Genomic DNA, 24,527 nt, shown 5'->3' on the forward strand with positions numbered 1-24,527 from the left:
TTACTCCTCACTTAGAGCTGGGGTCAGGTTTTACAGCTCTGTAGCATTTTAATCTCTCCGGTGTGTTTCTTTTCCAGAAAGTGCTGACGGCCATGAACCAAACCTGGCACCCAGAGCACTTCTTCTGCGCTCACTGTGGAGAGGTGTTTGGTGAAGAAGGTATGACCCAGGGTGGTTACAAGAAGACCAGCAGAGCTTTTCCCTGATCTGCTTTGTTGGTCCTGGTTCTTGCCTCTACCATCCAAGTGCCCGTTTCAGTACCAAATGCCATCCCTCCCTACCTTTTTCCAACATTGATGAATTTTGTTTAAATTGACTTTTTTAATCAAAGAAATACAAATGCATAGTTTAAAAATGCAAATATTACTTCAAGAGTAATATTAAAAAGAACAGTCCCTTGCTTTTCCTTTTTCCACTGCCAAATCCAGTTCTCCTCTGTAAATTTTTTAGCTCCTTCTATTATTTATTTGTATGTTTTAAATAATATATTACTATATACTGATTTTTTTTCCCCCAGTTTTAACCATTATATATTAACTGTCTACTAGGAGAGATGAGGATTTAGAAATTTTATTACTACCCTACCTACCCCCAACATAATTCCTCCCCCATTCTCTCAGTTATAAGTAGGTCATAATTATAGGTCAGATCAGTATTCGGTGTGTATATGTTGACAGTCACATAAATATTGCTCACAGCTGAGCCACATAACAAACTGATATAGTAGAGCATGGATTTTGGAGTTAGACTGTCTGGTTCAAATCTGGGCTGTGGTATTTATCAGCTATGTGATGTTGTTCAAGTCATTTAACCTCTTTGTACCTTACTTTCCTCATGAGTAAAATGGGCCTAATAATAATGCTTACCTTCTAGGGTCATTATGAAGATTTTAAGAGACAGTATCAGTATAGCGTTTACAACAGTGCCTGGCGCATGGAGGCTGGTAATGATGATGATTATCATTATCATGGTGTCCTTTTCATACACATTTGTTTTTTTCCTGAAGTTAATATTTGGATCCCTTTTTCATTAGCTTCATTTTCATTGTACTTACCACTAATTTATCTGACAGAGCTGTGAAATCCTTCTCAAAACGGTCAACCATGGGGCTTCCCTGGTGGCGCAGTGGTTGAGAATCTGCCTGCCAGTGCAGGGGACATGGGTTCGAGCCCTGGTCTGGGAAGATCCCACATGCAGCAGAGCAACTGGGCCCGTGAGCCACAATTACTGAGCAATGTGCGTCTGGAGCCTGTGCTCCACAACAAGAGGCCGCGATAGTGAGAGGCCCGTGCACCGCGATGAAGAGTGGCCCCCACTTGCTGCAACTAGAGAAAGCCCTCATACAGAAACGAAGACCCAACACAGCCATTAATTAATTAAAAAAAAAAAAAAGGGTCCACCACATGTGGTAATATGTCAGTTCCACTTGTTTTCTTCTTGGAGACGTCTGTCTAGGAGGCCTTGAGACTTCTGCTCCTGCCTCCTCAGGCCTGCTGAGAAGCCGTTATTCTGGGCCATTATCTCGGGAATTATTTTTACTATTTCCCTCTATCTTTCAATACATGTTATTGCCTTTATTTTGGTGGAGCACACCTCCAGTAGCTTCTGAGAAAGAATGAATAGGAGGTAAAAGTTTTGAAACCTTGAATATCTGAAAATATTTTGTCTACCTTAAGTTGCCCGGACATAGAATTCTAGGTGGAAACTATTTCCCTTCATCATTCTGAAGACATTGCTTCGCTGTCTTCCAGCTTCCATGGTTGAGAAGTTTTTTCTTAAAATTTTGTTCTTGTTCCTGATTCTTTCTATGTGACCTGTTTTGCCCCTTTTGCAAGCTTTTTTTCCTTCTGTTTTCTGAATTTTCTTGATTTTTTTTCTGACTTCTTTTTATGTTTCTTTTGAACAAATATGATTCATGCATGGAATCAGAAAGCTTCTTTATTTTTTCTGTTCCTGTCCTTTTAGAATTAACTCAGTGGGAAAAGTTTTCTTCTAAATAAAGATTTGGGCAGTCCCATGTCTTTTTTAATTGTTCTTAATAAACTCTTCTAAATAGAAAATCAATTTATGACACAAAACACAAATCTAAGTCCTTAGGTAATTCAGTCTGTGTAAGAGCTGAGCTTTCCAACTTTAAAGTGACAGCTACACTCTCCCCTGGTGGGGCCTTTAAGCTGCAGGAGGCCAGGGAAGGGGGTTGTGGCCTTTCATTGGTCCTTTCTTGCTTCCACTCTCATACCCACTGCTAATCTTGATAGCTGACCCCTCCAGGGTTGAAACAGGGGTGGAAGAGGTGAGATTGGAGGGCAGGAAAGTTCTAACTTGTCTAATTTGCTTTGTGCTCTCCGGGCCTGTCAGATATTTAACTCTGACTTTCTGTTTTTACTTGGATGTTTTTGTGGATTCAGTCCGGATCCAATTACAAATTCTTGGTGGCCCTTTACATGTCTTGGCTGGCTGTTCTCCCCTTAGCACATGGATCTTTGAAGATCCATTCCACAGAGACTCTTTTCTGCAGGATTTTCATTGTTCCCTCTAGGTGATCACTTAGAAATGATTATAATGGTTCCAGATTAACTCTTTCACTCATAGTTTCAAATAGGGACCATGGGAAACTTGCATCTTTCTCTTGCAGTCAATGGGACTGCAGTTAATTTCAGGCGCATCACTCTATTCAGCTGCCATAGGCCCCTTCAGCCAGATGCTCACCTGGGATGAATCAAGTACCATCAACTGTATCCCGCTAATGGCAGGGGACACATACCCAGCTCTCTGAGTGGTCCCACTGAGTTCCCTCTCTTGACTTGAGCTCAGCCAGAACCATACCGCATGCTTCTTGGTGGTGGTGGTGGAGCACACATAGCACAGTTTTCTCCAAAGAAATCCCTCTCTCAATTTCCCCTTCTCTTTACCTGTTTTATATCCTAGGTGTGAGTGAGGAGTTCAAGATTTGTGCAAATAGTCCGTGGCTATCTACTTTGAGGGATGTCTTGCAGCCCACTTTGAACTTTGACGTCTATTACATCTTGATGCCTTATATCTTGTTACAATGGTCTTTGCCAAATGCTGCTGACCTTTGGTTGCCCATTTTTATTTAAGAATGAATGAGACACTAAAATGCTAACTGGAAGCTCTGTGGGTAAGGCAGAACGTGTTGACTGGTGGACTCAACTGTATGGTACTCAGGTAGGGTGCTTTGGCCATTTTGCTGCGGGACCCCTGACTATTTTAGGTCTTTCATCTTGAATAAATTTTACCAAAGAGATATTCTCCTCTGTTGACATTACAAAAGTTAGTAAAAGAGATTGGGGGATGGGGTTTTCACCATTCGGCATGCCAACTTTTATTTAATTCTCAATTTTTAGTAGAAAGCTTGACTTCTTTTCTTATCATGTCCAGTATCCCTGATCATTGAGACCCTCTGGTTTGAAATTTATAGAAATAATCACTGCATCTTATGGTAAGATGAGAGATCTGATTTTCTGACAGCTCTTCAGACTTTCAACCAATCCTGTTTTCAGCCTTGAAGACTATCTTATGCATTCAGTTCCTGAGCCCCTTTGATGTTTTGGAGCTCAGGATGGCTTGAGTTTTATTGGCACCTCCCCTCTTCAGAGATTTAGGTTTCAGTTTGTTTTTTCTTTCTACCAAGCTACATGCCACTCTAATACCTACTTTAAATTTTGGAGAATTTTATTGATATCTCATCTGTGGCATGTCCTTTCCTTTTATCTTTTTTCCTATGAGTCTTTCTGTTTTAAATAATTCTTTAACTATTGTGGTGATGTTTCAAGAGGGCGTGAAGATATACCTGTGTGTTGTGCCGTTCTCCTGGTGGTCAGGTCCTAAATATCAGGCAGGTTATTATGTATATTCCTAACTATTATTCATTTAATCCGCACCACAACTTTGAGAGAATAATTTTATCCCACGTTTTACCAAGTTATAGATGGAAACACTGAGCATCAGGGAGGTAAAGTGATTTTTTTAAAGTCATGCAACTAGAAAATCAAATAATTGGAATTTAAATTCAGGTCTCATTTCAGCAAGTTCCATGTTTTGTTCTGCACCATCATAACTGCCCCTTGACAGAGGCTCAGTCCCTCTTCTGCTGTTGTTGTCTCTTTACTTTCTTGGCACCAACACGGTACACTTTATTTGAAGACAGACCTGGATAGAGTAGCACTGATAAAATCCATTGTCAAAGTGCTTTGTAGTAATTTGCTTGCTCACTGAAGCTTGTTCAATGCTTTTCACAAATCATTAGGTCTTTCATTTTTAGACTGCATTTTGGTTAAGCAACATTTTTCATTGAGATTTAATCTAAGTCATGATCAGTTTATATTGCACTGGTAGCCTTAGAAGTCTGAGGGTTTGTTGAGTAGAACAGTCAGCAAGTGAATACTGCTCACAGATGATTATGATGTGGAAGTTGCCTGAGAGCAGAATAACAGGATGCAGACATCTTCCAAGAAGAGACGTAAGTTAGATACAAAAGAAAAATACCCTATTCATAGGATGATCAGAAAGTGCCATGAAGGTAGCTAATTCTTACTGTTTTTGACTTGGACCCCTTCTAACCAGACAAGGCTGATTTGGTCCTTTATGACTTTACATGAAAATATGAAGCCACACCTAAAACACACTTATTGAGACAAGTGACAAAAAAGGCCATTTACTAATCAGAAGCTCCTCTTGGGTTGTATTTTTGTTTTCATCCTTTGTTTTCTGTAAATGGGTCTCCTACCATATGGTTAGTCCATTAATTAGTCCAAGCCATCCTGCCTTGCCCCAAGTCACATAGTCACACACAAAGTTTCTGTAATGACAGCTTAACTACTGAGCCTCCTGGGAAATTAAATTCGTCTGCATTTTTGTTTCAGTTCAGATAATTCCTCTTTAAAGTTCAAGTTTCTAAGCACATCGGGACTTAGCGTCCTCCCACAGGGACCAGGTCCTCAGTGCCTATGTCTTTCTTTTTAATTGTTCATTATCCAGGCCATGCAGGTGCTCCCTAATTTCCCCTGTGGCTAGGAGCCTCACCGGAGTATAAACACCCTTCTTCTCTCTAAGGCACTTCGAATTGTTAGTGTTTCTCATCAGTCCTCCAGAGGTAATTGGCCCCAGAGAGAGCCTCCAGGAAAGTTAGTGCTGAAACTTCCTCAGTTTATTGGATTACTAAATGCAGGGGTATCACAGCAAGTTTGGCTGATTGCTTTTGATTCCTTTCCTGAGACTCACCTGAGTTGAAATGGAGGCTGTTACTTCTCTGCTGTCTCATTCTTGAGACCAGATACCCTGTAAATGCCTAGATGAGGGTCATTCCTAGGTCAGTCGGAATGTCTTACAATTTTCTCGAGTGACACCTACTTATAGGCAAGCACGGTTTTACGCCATTTGCTTTATGAAGCATCAGCATCACCTTGGGGACTTGTCCAGAATGCAAATTTTCGAGCCCATCCCAAACCTACTGAATCAGAAACTCTGGGTGGGATGGGGCCCAGCAGTCAGCATACTGACAAACTCTCCAGGTGATGGATGCACGTTATAGTTTGTGTGCCACACAAAAGCAAGAAAGATGGTTGTGGGTGTTGGTTCGTTTTTCTTAAATAGCAGGACTGCCTACTTTCAGTTTATTTATGTATGTATGTATGGCTGCGTTGGGTCTTTGTTACTGCATGCGGGCTTTCTCTAGTTGCAGTGAGCAGGGGCTACTCTTGCTGCGGAACACGGGCTCTAGGCACTCGGGCTTCAGTAGTTGTGGCTCATGGGCTCTAGAGCGCAGGCTCAGTAGTTGTGGCACACGGGCTTAGTTGCTCCGCGGCATGTGGGATCTTCCCGGACCAGGGATTGAACCTGTGTCCCCTGCATTGACAGGCAGATTCTTATCCACTGCGCCACCAGGGAACCCCCATGCCTGCTTTCAGTTTTGTACTTGATCAGACTCTGGACATTCTTCGATAAAGTGAAAAAGCAAAGTGAGCTTATCTGTGTCTCAGGGGTAGAAAAGAAGAATACAGGACAGCTTATAAAATTATTAGTTTACATTCTTAGATATAGAGACCTCAGAAGTCTATTAAATTGTCTGCTTTTCAAAGAAAGCATAGTTGAACAAGGTAAGGCATATCAAAAAGTGACCGCAGATAACAGACCACTGCAGCTACATGATTTGGGTCCCAAACCTGGCTACTCCTATTGCCTGTTTTTGGTCTGGCTGCTACTATCAAAGCATATTTCTAGAAATAATGTTTCTTGGATGGGCTGCTTTCCAATCCACTGTGCATGTTTTGCTTACATGCTGTTTTGGTGGGGCACAGTTAGAGAGCTCTCATATTTACAAAGTTATTGGGTTATGATATTTGGGCTCAGCTAATACTCTCAGTTCCCACAGAGAAGTCAAGGTCAGAATGCATTTAAGCTAGGAGTGTGACATCCAAGTTAGGCTTTGAAGTTAGGCCTAGATTTGAATTTCAGCTCTTCCACTGACATTGGTTATATGTAATTTCTTTGAGCTTCCCTTTTCTCACCTGTAAAATGGGAGGAATGCTGTGAAGAATCTAATTTTGATTTAATACTGTAGGGAGAGCCCTCAGTTGGAACCAGTACAAAGTACTTCCCTGCGCAAATGGGACTGCTAATAGTCCTCTTCATCTTAGGAAGACTCTCCTTGTAAACGCTAAGGAGAGTTTCTTCCAGAAAATTTCTCCTGTTTATACATGTTCTAGTTAATCTTGAAGTGGGGCAACCCTCTTCTGAAGCTGATGGTCTCAATTTTGCTATTGTAATATTGTTCACATGTCTGCTCATTCGTTAAATATTTATTGAGCAGCTACTATGTATGTGTCAGGTACTATTCTAGGTGCTAGGGAGACAATGACAAAAAACAAAGTTCCTGCCTTCATGGTGCATATATGCTAGTGAGAAAGACAGACAATAATCAAACTAGCCAACTAACTAACTAATTAACTAACTTGCTCTATGTGTTAGGAGAGGTTGTGGGGAGAGTGACAGGGTTCTGTTTGAAATAGGGTGATCCGATCAGTTGTTCTCTTAAGCAGACTCCTGAGTTAAGTGAAGAACCAAACCATCTGGGTATCTTGGGAAGTGATTTTTGAAGCAGAGGGAATATATCACTTGAATAAGTGCTTGAGGATGCATTAGTTTATTATATTTTTCTTTCTTTTAATGTAAAGACAATAAGAAGACTTTGCATAAAATTTCATTTATAATCTATTACCTTCTTAACCTAATGCAACAAAAAATTTGCCCTACCAATATTTTTTCTACATTTATTAATATTTATGAATACAAAAGATATAGTGTATCTGAAATTCCTTTTTTTTTTACTTATTTCTCCATGTTGTTTTATAATTTTATAATAATAATTTAAATAATATCGGTTATTCCATTAAGGCTTTCTTTATGTAAACAAATTATAATGGATTATATGCCTGAAGATGTTCATTGAAGCATTATAGTTCCAAATACTGAAAACAACTACAATAAACGTGCTTGTAGTAGTATAGTTAGATTACTTCTGGTGTCTTAGTAGTGTTGTAATGACTATCTATTTTTTTAAAATTAATTAATTAATTAATTAATTAATTTGTGGCTGCGTTGGGTCTTTGTTGCTGCACGCGGGCTTTCTCTACTTGTGGCGAGCAGGGGCTACTCTTCGTTGTGGTGCGCTTGGCTTCTCGTTGCGGTGGCTTCTCTTGTTGCAGAGCATGGGCTTTAGGCACACGGGCTTCAGTAGATGTGGCACACGGCTCAGTAGTTGTGGCTCACGGGCTCTAGAGTGCAGGCTCAGTAGTTGTGGCACACAGGCTTAGTTGCTCTGCAGCATGTGGGATCTTCCTGGACCAGGGCTCGAACCCATGTCCCCTGCATTGGCAGGCGGATTCTTAACTACTGCACCACTAGGGAAGTCCTGTAATGACTATCTTTAAACGTAGAATTTTCTTCTCTTGAATTATTTGTATGGATTAATTTCCAGGATTGAGATATTTATATATTTAAAAGAAATCTTTTTTTTTCTTAATCTTTATTGGAGTATAATTGCTTTACAATACTGTTAGTGTCTGTTGCACAACAAAGCGAATCAGCCATATGCATACGCATGTCCCCATATCCCCTCCTTCTTGAGCCTCCCTCCCATCCTCCCTATCCCACCCCTCTAGGTCATCGCAAAGCACTGAACCGATCTCCCTGTCCTATGCTGCTGCTTCCCAGCAACCAACTATTTTACATTTGGTAGTGTATATATGTCGATGCTACTCTCACATCACCCCAGCTTCACCCTCCCACCCCATGTCCTCAAGTCCATTATCTATGTCTACCTCTTTATTTCTGCCCTGCAACTAGGTTCATCAGTACCATTTTTTTTTTAGATTCCATATATATGTGTTAGCATACGGTATTTGTTTTTCTCTTTCTGACTTACTTCACTCTGTATGACAGACTCTAGGTCCATCCACCTCACTACAAATAACTCAATTTCGTTTCTTTTTATGGCTGAGTAATATTCCATTGTATATATGTGCCATGTCTTCTTTATCTATTCATCTGTTGATGGGCATTTAGGTCAGTTCCATGAACTGGCTATTGTAAATAGCTGCAATGAACATTGTGGTACATGTGTCTTTTTGAATTATGATCTTCTCAGGGTATATGCCCAGTAGTGGGATTGCTGGGTCATATGGTATTTCTATTTTTAGTTTTTTAAGGAACCTCCATACTGTTTTCCATAGTGGTTGTATCAATTTACATTCCCACCAACAGTGCAAGAGGGTTCCTTTTTTACCACACCCTTTCCAGCATTTACTGTTTCTAGATTTTTTGATAATGGCCATTCTGAATGGTGTGAGGTGATATCTCATTGTAGTTTTGATTTACATTTCTCTAATAATTAGTGATGTTGAGCATCTTTTCATGTGCCTCTTATCCATATGTATGTCTTCCTTGGTGAAATGTCTATTTAGGTCTTCCACCCATTTTTTAACTGGATTGTTTGTTTTTTTGATATTGAGCTTCATGTGGTGTTTGTATATTTTAGAGATTAATCCTTTGTCTGTTGTTTCATTTGCAAATATTTTCTCCCATTCTGAGGGTTGTCCTTTTGTCTTGTTTATGGTTTCCTTTGCTGTGCAAAAGCTTTTAAGTTTAATTAAGTCCCATTTGTTTATTTTTGTTTTTATTTCCGTTACTCTAGGAGGTGTGTCATAAAAGATCTTGCTGTGGTTTATGTCAAAGAGTGTTCTTCCTATGTTTTCCTCTAAGAGTTTTATAGTGTCTGGTCTTACATTTAAGTCTTCAATCCATTAGGAGTTTACTTTGTGTATGGTGCTAGGTAGTGTTCTAATATCATTCTTTTACATGTAGCTGTCCAGTTTTCCCAGCACCACTTATTGAAGAGTCTGTCTTTTCTCCATTGCATGTTCTTGCCTCCTTTGTCATAAATTAGGTGCCCATACGTGCGTGGGTTTATCACTGGGCATTCTATCCTGTACCATTGATCTGTATTTCTGTTTTTGTGCCAGTACCATTCTGTCTTGATTACTGTAGCTTTGTGGTATAGTCTGAAGTCAGGGAGGCTGATTCCTCCAACTCCGTTTTTCTTTCTCAAGATTGCTTTGGCTATTTGGGGTCTTTTGTGTTTCCATATGAACTGTAAAATTTTTTGTTCTAATTCTGTGAAGAATGCCATTGGTAGTTTGATAGGGATTGCATTGAATCTGTAGATTGCTTTGGGTAGTATAGCCATTTTCACAATATTAATTCTTCCAATCCAAGAACATGGTGTATTTCTCCATCTATTTATGTCATCTTTGATTTCTTTCATCAGTGTTTTATAGTTTTCTGAGTACGAGTCTTCTGCCTCCTTAGACAGGTTTATTCCTAGGTATTTTATTCTTTTTGTCGCAGTGGTAAATGGGAGTGTTTCCTTAATTTCTCTTTCTGATTTTTTGTTGCCGGTGTATAGGAATGCCAGAGATTTCTGTGCATTAATTTTGTATCCTGCAGCCTTACCAAATTCATTGATTAGTTCTAGTAGTTTTCTGCTGGCATCTTTAGGATTTTCTATGTATTGTATTATGTCATCGGCAAGCAGTGACAGTTTTACTTCTTCTTTTCCAATTTGTATTCCTCTTATTGCTTTTTCTTCTCTGATTGCCGTGGCTAGGACTTCCAAAACTATGTTGAATAAGAGTGGCTAGAATGGACATCCTTGTCTTGTTCCTGATCTTAGTGGAAATGCTTTCAGTTCTTCACCATTGAGAATGATGTTTGCTATGGGTTTCTTGTATATGGCCTTTATTATGTTGAAGTAGTTTCCCTCTATGCCCACTTTCTGGAGAGTTTTTATCATAAATGGGTGTTGAATTTTGTCAAAAGCTTTTTCTGCATCTGTTGAGATGATCATATGGTTTTTATTCTTCAGTTTGTTAATATTGTGTATCACATTGATTGATTTGCATATATTGAAGAATCTTTGCATCCCTGGGATAAATCCCACTTGATCGTGGTGTATGATCCTTTTAATGTATTGTTGGATTCTGTTTGCTAGTATTTTGTTGAGGATTTTTGCATCATATTCATCAGTGATATTGGTCTGTAATTTTCTTTTTTTGTAGTATCTTTGTCTGGTTTTGGTATCAGGGTGATGGTGGCCTCATAGAATGAGTTTGGGAGTGTTCCTCCCTCTGCAATTTTTTGAAAGAGTTTGAGAAGGATGGGTGTTAGCTCTTCTCTAAATGTTTGATAGAATTCACCTGTGAAGCCATCTGGTCCTGGACTTTTGTTTGTTGGAAGATTTTTAATCACAGTTTCAATTTCATTACTTGTGATTAGTGTGTTCATATTTTCTATTTCTTCCTGGTTTAGTCTTGGAAGATTATACCTTTCTAAGAATTTGTCCATTTCTTCCAGGTTGTACATTTTATTGTCATGGAGTTGCTTTTAGTAGTCTCTTAGGATGCTTTGTATGTCTGCGGTGTCTGTTGTAACTTCTCCTTTTTCATTTCTAATTTTATTGATTTGAGTCCTCTCCCTCTTTTTCTTATTGAGTCTGGCTAATGGTTTATCACTTTTGTTTCTCTTCTCAAAGAACCAGCTTTTAGTTTCATTGATCTTTGCTATTGTTTTCTTTGTTTCTATTTCATTTATTTCTGCTCGGATCTTTATGATTTCTTTCCTTCTGCTAACTTTGGGTTTTGTTTGTTCTTCTTTCTCTAGTTCCTTTAGGTGTAACATTAGATTGTTCATTTGACATTTTTCTTGTTTCTTGAGGTAGGATTGTATACCTATAAACTTCCCTCTTGGAACTGCTTTTGCTGCATCCCATAGGTTTTGGATCATCATGTTTTCATTGTCATTTGTCTCTAGGTATTTTTTGGTTTCCTCTTTGATTTCTTCAGTGATCTCTTGGTTATTTAGTAACGTATTGTTTAGCCTCCATGTGTTTGTGTTTTTTACGTTTTTTTCCCTATAATTGATTTCTAATCTCATAGCGTTGTGGTCAGAAAAGATGCTTGATATGATTTCATTTTTCTTAAATTTACTGAGACTTGATTTGTGACCCAAGACATGATCTATCCTGGAGAATGTTCTGTGCGCACTTGAGAAGAAGGTGTAACCTGCTGTTTTTGGATGGAATGTCCTATAAATATCAATTAAATCTATCTGGTCTATTGTGTCATTTAAAGCTTTTGTTTCCTTATTTTTCTGTCTGGATGGTCTGTCCATTGGTGTAAGTGAGGTGTTAAAGTCCCCCACTATTATTGTGTTAACTGTTGATTTCCTCTTTTATAGCTGTTAGCAGTTGCCTTATGTATTGGGTTGCTCCTATGTTGGGTGCATATATATTTATAATTGATATATCTTCTACTTGGATTGATCCCTTGATCAATATGTAGTGTCCTTGTCTCTTGTAACATTCTTTATTTTAAAGTCTATTTTATCTGATATGAGTATAGCTACTCCAGCTTTCTTTTGATTTCCATTTGTATGGAATATCTTTTTCCATCCCTTCACTTTCAGTCTGTATGTGTCCCTAGGTCTGAAGTGGGTCTCTTGTAGACAGCATATATGTGGGTCTTGTTTTTGTATCCATTCAACGAGCCTGTGTCTTTTGGTTGGAGCATTTAATCCATTCACGTTTAAGGTAATTATCGATATGTATGTTCCTATTACCATTTTCTTAATTGTTTTGGGTTTGTTTTTGTAGGTCCTTTTCTTCTCTTGTGTTTCCCACTTAGAGAAGTTCCCTTAGCATTTGTAGTAGAGCTGGTTTGGTGGTGCTAAATTCTCTTAGCTTTTGCTTCTCTGTAAAGCTTTTGATTTCTCCATCGAATCTGAATGAGATCCTTGCCGGGTAGAGTAATCTTGGTTGTAGCTTCTTCCCTTTCATCACTTTAAGTATATCATGCCACTCCCTTCTGGCTTGTAGAGTTTCTGCTGAGAAGTCAGCTGTTAACCTTATGGGAGTTCCCTTGTATATTATTTGTCATTTTTCCCTTGCTGCTTTCAATAATTTTTCTTTGTCTTTAATTTTTGCCGATTTGATTACTATGTGTCTCGGCATGTTTCTCCTTGGGTTTATCCTGTATGGGAGTCTCTGCTCTTCCTGGACTTGGGTGGCTATTTCCTTTCCCATGTTAGGGAGGTTTTCAACTCTAATCTCTTCAAATATTTTCTCAGGTCCTTTCTCTCTCTCTTCTCCTTCTGGGACCCCTATAATGCGAATGTTGTTGCGTTTAATGTTGTCCCAGAGGTCTCTTAGGCTGTCTTCATTTCTTTTCATTCTTTTTTTCTTTATTCTGTTCTGCAGCAGTGAATTCCACCATTCTGTTTTCCAGGTCACTTATCCGTTCTTCTGCCTCAGTTATTCTGCTATTGATTCCTTCTAGTGTAGTTTTCATTTCAGTTATTGTATTGTTCATCTCTGTTTGTTTGTTCTTTAATTCTTCTAGGTCTTTGTTAAACATTTCTTGCATCTTCTTGATCTTTGCCTCCATTCTTTTTCCGAGGTCCTGGATCATCTTCACTATCATTTTCTGAATTCTTTTTCTGGAAGATTGCCTATCTCTATTTCATTTAGTTGTTTTTCTGGGGTTTTATCTTGTTCCTTCATCTGGTACATAGCCCTCTGCCTTTTCATCTTGTCTGTTTTTCTGTGAATGTGGTTTTTGTTCCACAGGCTCTAGGATTGTAGTTCTTCTTGCTTCTGCTGTCCGCCCTCTGGTGGATGAGGCTATCTCTATACTGATATTTCTAATATAAGATTACAGGTTTTTTCCTTTACTGAAATTGTTTTATATTATGCTTGTATCTTTTTTTCACACTGAAAGCCTTACCTACCAAGGGTATTACCAAATTACTATAACTGATTATTTGCTTTCTTATAAATCTACCCATATTATTTTAAAGAAATCAATATAAATGTTGCAAAAACAAGATTATTGAAAAAAGTTTAAAATTTCTTTGTAGCTCTTTTTGTCTTTAGGATAGATCCAGTATGACTATACAGTCAAAATACTGTGTTTTAAAGCCACATGAATGAATCATTGCCTTTCTTTAGTCATATCATCAATTTGATATACAGTTAAGTTAATTTGCTTAAACTTGATTTAATTTTTAGGGATTGATTTTTTTTCTATTTTATTTTATATTTTTTAAAATTTTATAAAACAATACTTTAAATCATGCATCCAGTTAGGAACTCTTGTATTAGCTATATTTTTCTGAGATATAATTAGCAGATATTTTCCTCAGTTTGTCCTTTGTCTTTTGTCTTTGCTTATGATATTTTTCGTCATGCGTAAGTCATTCATATGTATTTTTAATGTAGCTAAATTTATTAGTCTCTAACTTGCTTTTGAAATGTGAGATGTTTTTATTACAATTTTCTCATTCCCTGATTAAAGAGGAACCTATCCATACTTAATTTAAGTATTTGTAGGGTTTTTATTATTATATTTAGATCTTGCATCAATTTGGAAATTATTACTTAATAGTACTTTCTTTTTAAATATTAGGCACTAGGGATATAATGTGACCAGAGCAACAATATCTAGTTCCTTTTAGAGCAAATGTTCCATTGATGGACGACAGACCACAAAATTTCAGATAATAGAAGATGTTATAAAGACAATAAAAAAGATGAAGTGTAGATACAGGCTAAAGAGATGCCTCTCTGATAAGATGATATTTGAGCTGAGTTCTGAAACGCAAGGTGAAGCTAGCCATATCAAGGCCTGTGGCAGAACTGTACAGGCTGAGGGAGTACTCCGTACAAAGGCATTGAGGAGGAATAGACCTTAATGCTTATTAAATGCTTACTATGAAACAGACACAATACGGAAACACTTTACCTGCATTATCTCATATATTTCTTCTAACAGCCCTTTGGGGTAGGTATCTATTAGCACCATTTTGAATATGAAGACACTGAGTTTGGGAGCGTTTAAATCATTGGCCTCTTCTCAGTCTCTACCTTGGTTTAAGGTCTCACAGTGCAGTAGTGAACCCTTGATTTTTCTCTCTCCAGGCTTTCATGAGAAGGACAAGAAGCCGTATTGCCGGAAGGATTTCTTAGCCATGTTCTCACCCAAGTGTGGCGGCTGCAACCGCCCAGTGTTGGAAAACTACCTTTCAGCCATGGACACTGTCTGGCACCCAGAGTGCTTTGTCTGTGGGGTCTGTATACTCACTTATCTTTTGGATTTAGGGAAAGTCAGGGTTCTCCTTTCTGAGAGGCAGTTGGTAAGAGGGTTCACAGCTCGGGATGAGAATTTGACAGGGGCCTTCTTAAAAGAAACACAAAACACAGCCTCCATCGTGGGCATTTGCTTGTCTGTCTTGCAAATGGGCAATATTCTAGCGTCTATTTGTCAAGAACCCGAGTGAATTCCTGCACTGGCAGGAAACTAGCAGGGCTTTCAAGGCTGAAGTTTTGCTGATGCTTTTACTGCTTGACATCTGCCTCCCTTTTCTTTTTCTTCTCTCCACCACCCCACCCAGGACTGCTTTAGCAGTTTTTCTACTGGCTCCTTCTTTGAACTGGATGGACGTCCCTTCTGTGAACTCCACTACCATCACCGCCGAGGAACCCTTTGCCACGGATGTGGGCAGCCCATCACTGGTCGCTGCATCAGTGCCATGGGCTACAAGTTCCATCCTGAGCACTTTGTATGTGCTTTCTGCCTGACGCAGCTGTCGAAGGGAATCTTCAGAGAGCAGAATGACAAGACCTACTGTCAACCCTGCTTCAATAAGCTCTTCCCACTGTAATCTCAGCTAAACCCACACCCTCTTCTGATTTGCTATAAAATTTAAACCAAGAGAGGAGAGAGTACATTTGTAGTTACTGACCTTCTGCTCCATAGGCTTACAGAGAAAGCAAAGGTGATGAAAAAATAAGGGAACGTCTAGATGTTACATGACTAGGCTTGTGGTATTAAGTTTTGATTTCAAGTCTTACTTTTTTTTTTTATCAGGTACTTGAATTTAGATCTGGGAGCTGCTGTCTAGTGCCTCTGCAGATGTATTTTCCACATGCACACATTCATTCCACACTGGTTTACTCACATTTCTCCATTTTCACCCCTATGATGACTCTACTCAGATATTCTCTTTTCTGGCCCTCATAACTGGGTCTTTTAAGCTACCCGCATTTCCATGTGACTCACTTTCTCACAATCACTGCTGCAGACTTTATTTTGCTGTTAGGAATCATGATATCACTCTTAAGCTCCTTGCATTTCCCTTCAGTGTATTTCTTTTTCAAGAGAAAGTAGATTTTTAACTGGACAACTTTGAATACTGACATCATTGATAAATAAAGTAGCTTGTGGTTTTAATGGCTCAATGTCATATTACTTTGGTAAATAAACTTTCTGCTTCCCATGTTATATACTAGGCACAATGTGCAATTAAATTTGTATCATACCTCTTGTTTACTTCCATACAATGGACACTTCATTTAAATCAAAAGAAATTAAAAGGGGGGACTCCTAGTCACTAACTTGTCTCTTAATTTGGGCTCATAACATTCACTTTATTTTATTTTTTGCACTTCGGTGATTGATTAAAAGATGGCAAAGCTTCTTAAAAGTTTTTCATCACTTTGTTTACCTATGGAAAAAGTGATTTCCACTAGGCAATTCCAAATTCATATTTGCATATGTATGCATATCTCCAAACTCATAAATTTGTATATATTTGTCCAATTTTCTTGTATATCAATTATATCTCAATAAAGCTGTTTAAAAAAATGAAACATGCATCTTCCTTAATTCATAGTTGTCTCATAAAGACAAACAAGATGGCTGTTCTTAGAGCATCTCTGAAGAAAGATGCTATAAAACCTCATTTCACCATTTTCCAGTTTGGATTAGGAAATCCCACGCCCACCTAAAAAAAAAATCTCCACTTAATTATTTTTTCCTCTGAAAAATATTATAAGTAAAATTGTACAAAAGCTTGCCAGGCTATTAAGGAATCTGACTTTCTCATGTCCTATCTCAAGTCAGCTTCAGAAGGAGCCATGCTTCTTCAAAAGAAATCTCGATAAGGTCTATACCATACCTCTCTTACCATGATCTTAAAAATAACTGTTTGATTGTTTGTTATTAAAAAATTTTCAGGGACTTCCCTGGTGGCGCAGTGGTTAAGAATCCACCTGCCAATGCAGGGGACACGGGTTCGAGCCCTGGTCCAGGAAGATCCCACATGCTGCGAAGCAACTAAGCCCGTGCGCCACAACTACTGAGCCTGCTCTCTAGAGCCTGCGAGCCACAACTACTGAGCCCACGAGCCACAACCACTGAAGCCCACACGCCTAGAGCCTTGCTGTGCAGCAAGAGAAGCCACTGCAGTGAGAAGCCTGCACACCGTAACGAAGAGTAGCCACCGCTAGCGGCAACTAGAGAAAGCCCATGCAGCAACAAAGACACAACGCAGCCAAAAATAAATAAATAGATAAATGTATTTAAAAAATTTTTTTTAAATTACTGAGGAAAACTCCTTCACTGGAGGTATTTTTAAAAATAGGGCTGAATTTGGTGTCTTTAGATTATTAATGTGGGCACAGAATTTCTTGGAGAACTGAAATGGATTAAATGATTCTTGCTAAGCTTTATCATTTTGGTCTCCTTTATTGGAACGGATGATGAGGGGCTTTTGAAAATTAAAAGGAAGTAGTAACAGTTAATTCTATAAAATAGGAACTCCAAATGCATCCAAACTATGTGGGAGGCCACCCAGGTAGGGAGCCAGCTGGGTTTTTGTCCTGTTTGGCTGGCTGAGAGTACCAGACTAAGCAAAATATATGTTCGATTTCTAAACATCGTCTTTACTGCATATGACTCTGTGATGTCATTTGCAGATGTTTATATGGTAGCTTTGGGAATTTGACAAAGGAAACTTGGGTTTTAACCCTTAAGAGAGAACATTCAGGTGCTGACTTTTTTTTTTTAAGGATTAGCTGTTTTGAGATTTCAGTAGACTCTATGTATTTAAAAGTTTCGAAGAAAAACCAGAGTTTACTAGGGTGAAATTAGGAAGTGAAAACTTTTTCTTTTCATAATGAAAGTAAGTGGTTATATATTTGTTCAAAAGGAGATGCTGCCTTCAGGACCCAGGTTTTAGCAACAAGGAAACCACTCAAAATTTTGACGTTTGCCTGTTTAAAAAAATACTATTCTCACACTGATATATACCTGTTTACTCTTGGTTCTGAGTAAGTTATAGCTTTTAAAATATAAACACAGGGAACTCTACCTAATGCACTGTGGTAACCTAAATGGGAGGGAAGTCCAAAAGGGAGGGGATACCTGTATGTGAATGGCTGATTCATTTTGTTGTGCATGGGAGGCTAACACAACATTGTAAAGCAACCACACTCCAATAAAAATTAATTTAAAGAAATAAAAATGTAAAACCTACCCTCAAAAGACAGGTTTTTTCCACCTGTGAGGCTATATATTTTTATAAAAGAATGTGCCATAGATTGGGAACTCTATTCTCAAGGAGGAAATCCTCAGTTTGGCCAATGATTCTTTGGAATAAGTATAGAGTCCTCCAAGGTGATACTTCAATAAAGATGGCAATCATTTTTCTATACAAGTTCTAGCACGTAAACTTGTAGGATGGCTGCTGGCTACAGGCTCCCTGTATGTGACCAGCAGAGGGAGAGAGAGTACTTTTCTCTATCTTTGCAAGCAAAAGTCCCGAGATCATCCTAACTGTACTAGGTTAGGTCACATACCCGCCAGTGATTTTTGCTGGGGAATTGTACTACGCAGCTTGCCTTAAACCAAACTAGATCATTTCCAGAGTTAGGGGCAGGATTAAGTTTCTAAAAACACAAGGGCTCTGTGGAGGAGATGTGAATATTGAAAAATCTGGGTACTGGTAAAAAGAGGGCAATGAATCTTGAATTTATATGCCTATATGTTCAAAAACAAAAATATTAAAGAGCTTCTGAGTTTCAAGATAATATGGAAGGTAAGCTAGATCTTTCCAGTGCCCTGAGGGAACATGCCTGAGAACTTTACAGGATGTAAAAGCAGAGGAGAGCCAGGAACATGATGTTAAAAGCAACATATGGCAGAGATACTGATCTTCCCTAGGCCCTGGGGGGTGGGGCGGGGCACGGCATTAAGAAACATCAAAAAGCAGCTTCAGTGTGAGAATCTGAGAAGGGAGATCTTCTAGCTGAAATAAAGGTGAGAAGGAGTGACAACTCTCTCTAGGGGCAAGTGTCTCAGGTGTGAGCAGGTCCTTAATAAGGACAGAGGTGGCAGCCACTAAAATATGAGACTAAAAAGGTGACTACTTGCCCTCAAAATATTGTGGAGGTTGTGTTATTAGATAAAACTCTCCATCAGGGCAGCAAGTAAGTGCTGAGAACCCAGAGGTAAAAGGGGAAATGGAAATCTACTGGGATCCCCTGGAGGAGGAAGAAAGAATTCTCAGATCAGTGCTGGTGCTTGAGTTGTGCTTGTTACAAATGTATAATTATGCCCAGAGGCAGCAATGTCTCAAATCTATTCTCAAATCTATTCGGTAAAATGCTGTTAATGTAGGAGGTTCCTCCTCCCCAGTTATGGTAAATGCATAGTGTTTAAATTAACTTCCTGTGAAAAGACATCTCCTAACTGCATAGGTTGACAGGCCATGGATTCTGATAATTGCATAGACATTCTGCCATCCTGGTCAGAGCAATCCATCTTGCCTCCCTATTTTAGGTATCACCAAATCTCAACAAATATTGCATTCTAGGAATAACATTTCTGCCTGGGAAAACTATCCCAATTCCAGTGAGAGATATCTCAGATCACGGGTGTAAATGATACAACTCCTATAGCTGAGAATGAACAAATCAAGAAATCAAACAGGACTTTACTTCCTGTAAACTTCAACTCAGAGTTGGTGAGACAATTTGATTTTGGATTTTTTTGCCTTTGGACTTTGATATGCTATGTTGCATTATATGACGGGACTAACTGGGGATATGAAATAGAATCGAAGTACATTTCTCAGCATCATTTTTTTCAGTCTAGTTTCTCCACAAGGAGCTGCATGGCTCCCATTTTTCAGTCCATGTGCTTAGGTGGGGCTGAATTTACCCTCAGCCCCAAGTCTCAGGCCTGACCAGTAAGTGGTCTTTGTTCTTCTGGATCAAGGTGATTGGATCAGGGGTAGACATGTGACCCTAGCAAAGCCAATCAGATTGCTCCCCAGGACCTTCCCTGGACTTATTGGGAAAGAGGCCCTCTGATTTGTTTAGGATTCTGGCTCCGAGGATATTAAAAGCCCTTTGCTGCTGAGAAGTAGTATCTTTAGCATCACTTGGGGAGCCTGAGAACGAAGCCTACACAGAGGAAAGTAGAGATAAATAATGGAGAGGCAATGTCTTCTTTTTTTAGAGCCACTCAGTCTTAGCGTATCGGCATCTTAGCTTCAGACTGGGAAGCTGTAACTTTTCTTTTTTTGCTTCAGCTGATTTGAGTTGGAATTGTGTCACCAATTAATTGAGTAAGCAGAACAGATATATTCTTTCTTTTGTAAACTTAAAGTATTGTGAAAAAATGAATAAAGGAACAAGTAAACTCTATAGTGGTACAGAAGGTACACTGCATGTCACCATGAAAAACAAATAGACCAAAAAACTATCTGCTCACTGCCCAGTACTTTTTACATTAGAGCACAGTGAAATGCTGTATTTTAAGTCTGAGGCATCCTGTGCATAGCTCATATATTTAGAGAACAAACTTCTTGTTCCTGTCCAATTTGCTAGTAAAGTTGAGTAATGTGTATCAACATCACTAAGGGGGCAAAAAAGAGGGAAGGGTGCTGCCATCCTCTGAGACGCAAAAATGTGTTGAAAATCATGTTATATATGCTGCTTTGTCTAGTGCCCCTGCATAGAAAATGATTAAACCTTTAATGTTACTGTAGTGCTGTGTATTTGTAGTGAAAAGTAGTTTAAAAAACTTGATGCCTTACTTGCAAACAAAAAAGGAAAAAAAATGGAAAATTATAAGAGAATTATATTTACCTTTATCCCGAAAGTTGGTACTTGAAGAAAATTGGGTTTATAAGAGCTTGAGGAAGAGAAAGAAGACATTTATAGTGATGCTGAGAGGAGATTGTAGGGATACTTTTTAGTGCTCTGGAGGTTGAGGGTGATGGTTTTCATTATGTCCAGTGACACTGGGAAAATATGACTTTCCCTGTCCGGTGCCCTTGCATTTTCAGATGTGAGTTAAGAAATATCGGAGGCTCAAAAATAAGGTGGGGGAGCTTAGAGGGAGAGAGATTTTCCTAAAATAATCTGAAAATTTTGAAAGAGAGGGAAAGAAGGAGGGGAGAAAGTTATGGGATATACAAGAGAGCTTGTGAGTTGGACAAGGTGAAATTTCCAGAGCTTCCAGAAGAGAAGGAAACATGGGGAAACAAGAAGGGTGACATACAACACACTCTGTGAGGAAGAGTGGTTGTAATGGGGATCCTGTCACTCAGTTAATTCCGTTATGCAAATTGCCTGGGGACACTACCTCTCATCCTGGGGTGTCTTTTAGTTTGGGTTTTCCTAGAAGTGGACCCTGAGACTAGAATTTGTGTGCAGTAGTCTATTTAGGAGGGTATTGCTGGATGTACAGGTGGCGGGGGGGCGAGGGAATGAGACAGCAAAGGGCCAGTTCAGCGTTCGTTAATGAACAGGTTGCTGCTATGGGAAGTTGGAGCTCAACACTCTTCATGACCTCTGAGGTTGACTGTAGACCACATGGGATGCCAGCCAGTGCTCCCACCCCACCTCTGCCTCCCTCTGTGCAAGCTGGACATGCTTCTGACCAAGGAAAGCCTTTAGTCTGAGTCACAGCTGCTTGCAGGAGGAAGCATCAGCGTGCCCCTGGCCACGAGTACCACCAGATATGGAAACTTAGAGCATCTGTTGGGGAAAGTTATGAGGAGGTAAGCATGTAAGAAAAAAATTCACTGGAAAGGTCTTCGAGTCACTGATGATCACATTTGGAATGGGTCGTAAGCCATTTGTTTGCAGAATTTTAAAATGTTCCCAGTTCTCAAAAGCTTAATGCATTACACTAGCTTACAGCTAGTGTAGTAATGGTGGAGGGCATTTAGGGAGGAAGAGAGTGGGCAATGGGATTATTATTTCCATTTTACCTATGGAAAAATGATCAATTACATGAATGGGCCAAGATCACTCAATTTTAGTGATAGCACTAGAAGCAGGCCAATGTCTGTTTAGTATCCCTTGCCTGGGACACTTTCTCTTAGGCTTTACTTCAACAGTGTAAAATACATCTCAGAAATATGTCCCATGAGGTGAATTTTCAAGGGATGAGTGAGGGGCACTAGGGCAGGAAGGGTGATCCAGTGGTGCAACCTATGTTGTTTAGGGGTATACTGGCAAGAACTGTAGCCTTGGTATCAGACAGACCCAAGTTCACAGGCCAATTGTACCACTTACAAATTATGTAAACGTTAGTTAAGCTATTTATCTTCTCCGAACTTCAGTTTCATAATATGCTAAATGTGGGTAATAATACCTCCCACGTGGGTTTGCTGTGAGGATTAACCAAGATAATAAGTGCGAAAGAGCTTTGTAAACCTCCAAGAATCATACATAAAAGGCATTAACAAAATAGTCCAAGAGATATGTGAGGAAGTCAGTATAGCTTCCCTCTGCAGAATTTCCATGGAGACTGTGAAACCATGGCAGGCTTTTAGTTGTTTACGTATGATTTTAGAAATCTTTTTTGGGATAAGGATGAAAGCTGATGGAATTGAAAATGCTGGGAGATTAGGAGAAGAGCTTCAGTGTGAGCTGATAATCTTCCTTTGCAGCAACATATTGACAAAGTAATGCTCAAGACAGAATGATTTCCATGGCACAGGAAATCCATCCAGTTAGCTGCTTCCCGTAGATAGAAAACAGCGAACCCAGGTTAAGGAAGCAGAACCAAGGGAAAAGAGTTCAGGAACCTTCCAAGGCCATGATGTTCATTGCCTGTCAATGGCTTAACCACAATTCAAGCGAAATTCCCAGGCATCATTATTACTTGTATTAGTTTTGCCAGAGGTGCTTTACCAAAATACCACAGACTGGATGACTGAAGCAGCAGAAATTTATTTTCTTACAGTTCTAGAGGCTGGAAGTCCAAGATCCAGGTGTCGACAGGTTTGGTGTCTCCTAAGTTCTGTCTCCTTGTCTTGCTGATGGCCACCTTCTCTCTTTTGTCCTCTCGTGTCCTTTTCTCTGTGCATGTGTCTCCCTGGTGTCTCTGCCTCTTCTTATAAGAACAATAGTCCTATTGGATTAGGGTCCCACCCTTGTGGCCTCATTTAATCTAAATTACCTCTTTGAAGCCCATATCTCCAAACACAGACACATTGGGAATTAGGGCTTCAACACATAGTCTTTTTTTTTCTTTTAATTGAAGTATAGTTGATTTACAATGTTGCATTAGTTTCAGATAAACAGCAAAGCAACACATGGACTTTGTTGGGATACAATTCAGTCCATAATATTACTTAAAAGGATACAGTGGCAAAGATACAATTCCACATGCTTTCTGGTCATAAGCTTGGTGGCTTCACTCTGTTATCTAATTCCAGACTCATCAACAGGCAAATTTTGATCCTTTTTTTTTTTTGATCTTTTTTTTTTTTAATAGACACTTTATTATATACACAGGTCATAAAATCCCAGACTTACATTAGGCACAAAAATATAGACCCTGCTAACTATTTAATATTATCAAGCTTGTACAACTTTAGCATGGTTTTGAGGCCAGCAACCTCAGTGTCTATCTAAATGGGGGTCTGATCTTGCTGAGATGTAATATCACTATTTCTGTTCTCATTACCAGCAGCTTTCTTTTGTTCAATGAATATAGTTCTTTGATTCTGCTCTTTTCTACATTGAAATCTAATTTTGTATCTGTTCTGATTTTTATCTCTTCATCCATAACTTGTTTTAATTGATATAGTTCAAGTTTCATTTTCTCATTTTCTGCTTTGAAGGATGGAAATTTGCTCCTCTTCATAATAATCATATCCTTTTTCACATTAGCAACCTGAGACATCATCTGCCGAAGAATGATGTCCTGCTGCCTCTTGGTGACATATCTTTGTAGATGAGATCCATGTTGGCCTCCATGATCTTGACCAATGCAGATGCAATGGTTTCTGCTTGTCGAGTAGTAAACCCATTTCCTTCAAGTAAACACACTAAGGCATGGGTTTATGGCTCATTTGGGACTGATGTATTTGAACTTTAGTTAAAAGATGGAGACAGCTTTTTTTTTTGCAATTTTTTATTTAATTAATTTATTTGTTTATTTTATTTTTTGGCTGTGTTAGGTCTTCGTTGCTGTGCACGGGCTTTTCTCTATAGTTGCGGCGAGCGGGGGCCACTCCTCGCTGGGGTGCGCGGGCTTCTTGCAGTGGCTTCTACTGTTGCAGAGCACGGGCTCTAGGCATGTGGGCTTCAGCAGTTGCAGCTCGCGGGCTCAGTAGTTGCGGCACGTGGGCCCTAGAGGGTGGGGGCTTCAGTAGTTGTGGCTCGCGGGCTCTAGAGTGCAGGCTCAGTAGGCATGGCCCACGGCTTCATTGCTCTGCGGCATGTGGGATCTTCCCCGACCAGGGCTGGAACCCGTGTCCTTGCATTGGCAGGTGGATTCTTAACCACTGCGCCACCAGGGAAGTTGGGGACGGCTTTATGATGTGGGTCTTGACTTCAGGTGTAGGCTTCTGTCCAGCTCTACTGCTTACTAGTTCTGTTACCTTGTGCAATATCATTTGACTTTTTATCATCTCTTTGTTCATTCACTCAGTGGACATGAACATCTCTTTTGAGATATATTGTGGAAACTAAAGCTGCGTTAGAAGGGTAGCTCTAAGGATGATCAGAGTTGAGAAGTATTTTTTGGATGTTTGTGTGCTGAGAGGACGAAGGTCACAGAGATGGAGATATTGGAGTCTTAAGATGAAGA

General features: G+C 39.3%; 1 protein-coding gene and 1 pseudogene across 6 annotated transcripts in view; one reads left to right on the plus strand and one right to left on the minus strand.

Moving 5' to 3' along the window:
* LPXN (leupaxin) overlaps positions 1-17,750 on the plus strand; it is a 49,108-nt gene extending 31,358 nt beyond the window's left edge. For all 5 annotated transcript variants that reach the window (XM_082341220.1, XM_082341223.1, XM_082341221.1 and 2 more), the window contains 3 exons: positions 78-159; positions 14,549-14,697; positions 15,022-17,750. In XM_082341220.1, the coding sequence (XP_082197346.1) occupies positions 78-159; positions 14,549-14,697; positions 15,022-15,291 (501 nt within the window). In that variant the 3' untranslated portion in view covers positions 15,292-17,750. The remainder of the gene's footprint in view (positions 1-77; positions 160-14,548; positions 14,698-15,021) is intronic.
* On the minus strand, positions 17,750-23,773 carry LOC309605890 (mitochondrial calcium uniporter regulator 1 pseudogene; annotated as a pseudogene). Its single transcript has one exon. The product of its transcript is annotated as a mitochondrial calcium uniporter regulator 1 pseudogene (transcript).
* Positions 23,774-24,527: the final 754 nt, after the last annotated feature.

Source organism: Balaenoptera borealis (assembly GCF_965194805.1).
Source record: "Balaenoptera borealis genome assembly, chromosome: 11".
NCBI classification, from domain to species: Eukaryota; Metazoa; Chordata; class Mammalia; order Artiodactyla; family Balaenopteridae; genus Balaenoptera; species Balaenoptera borealis.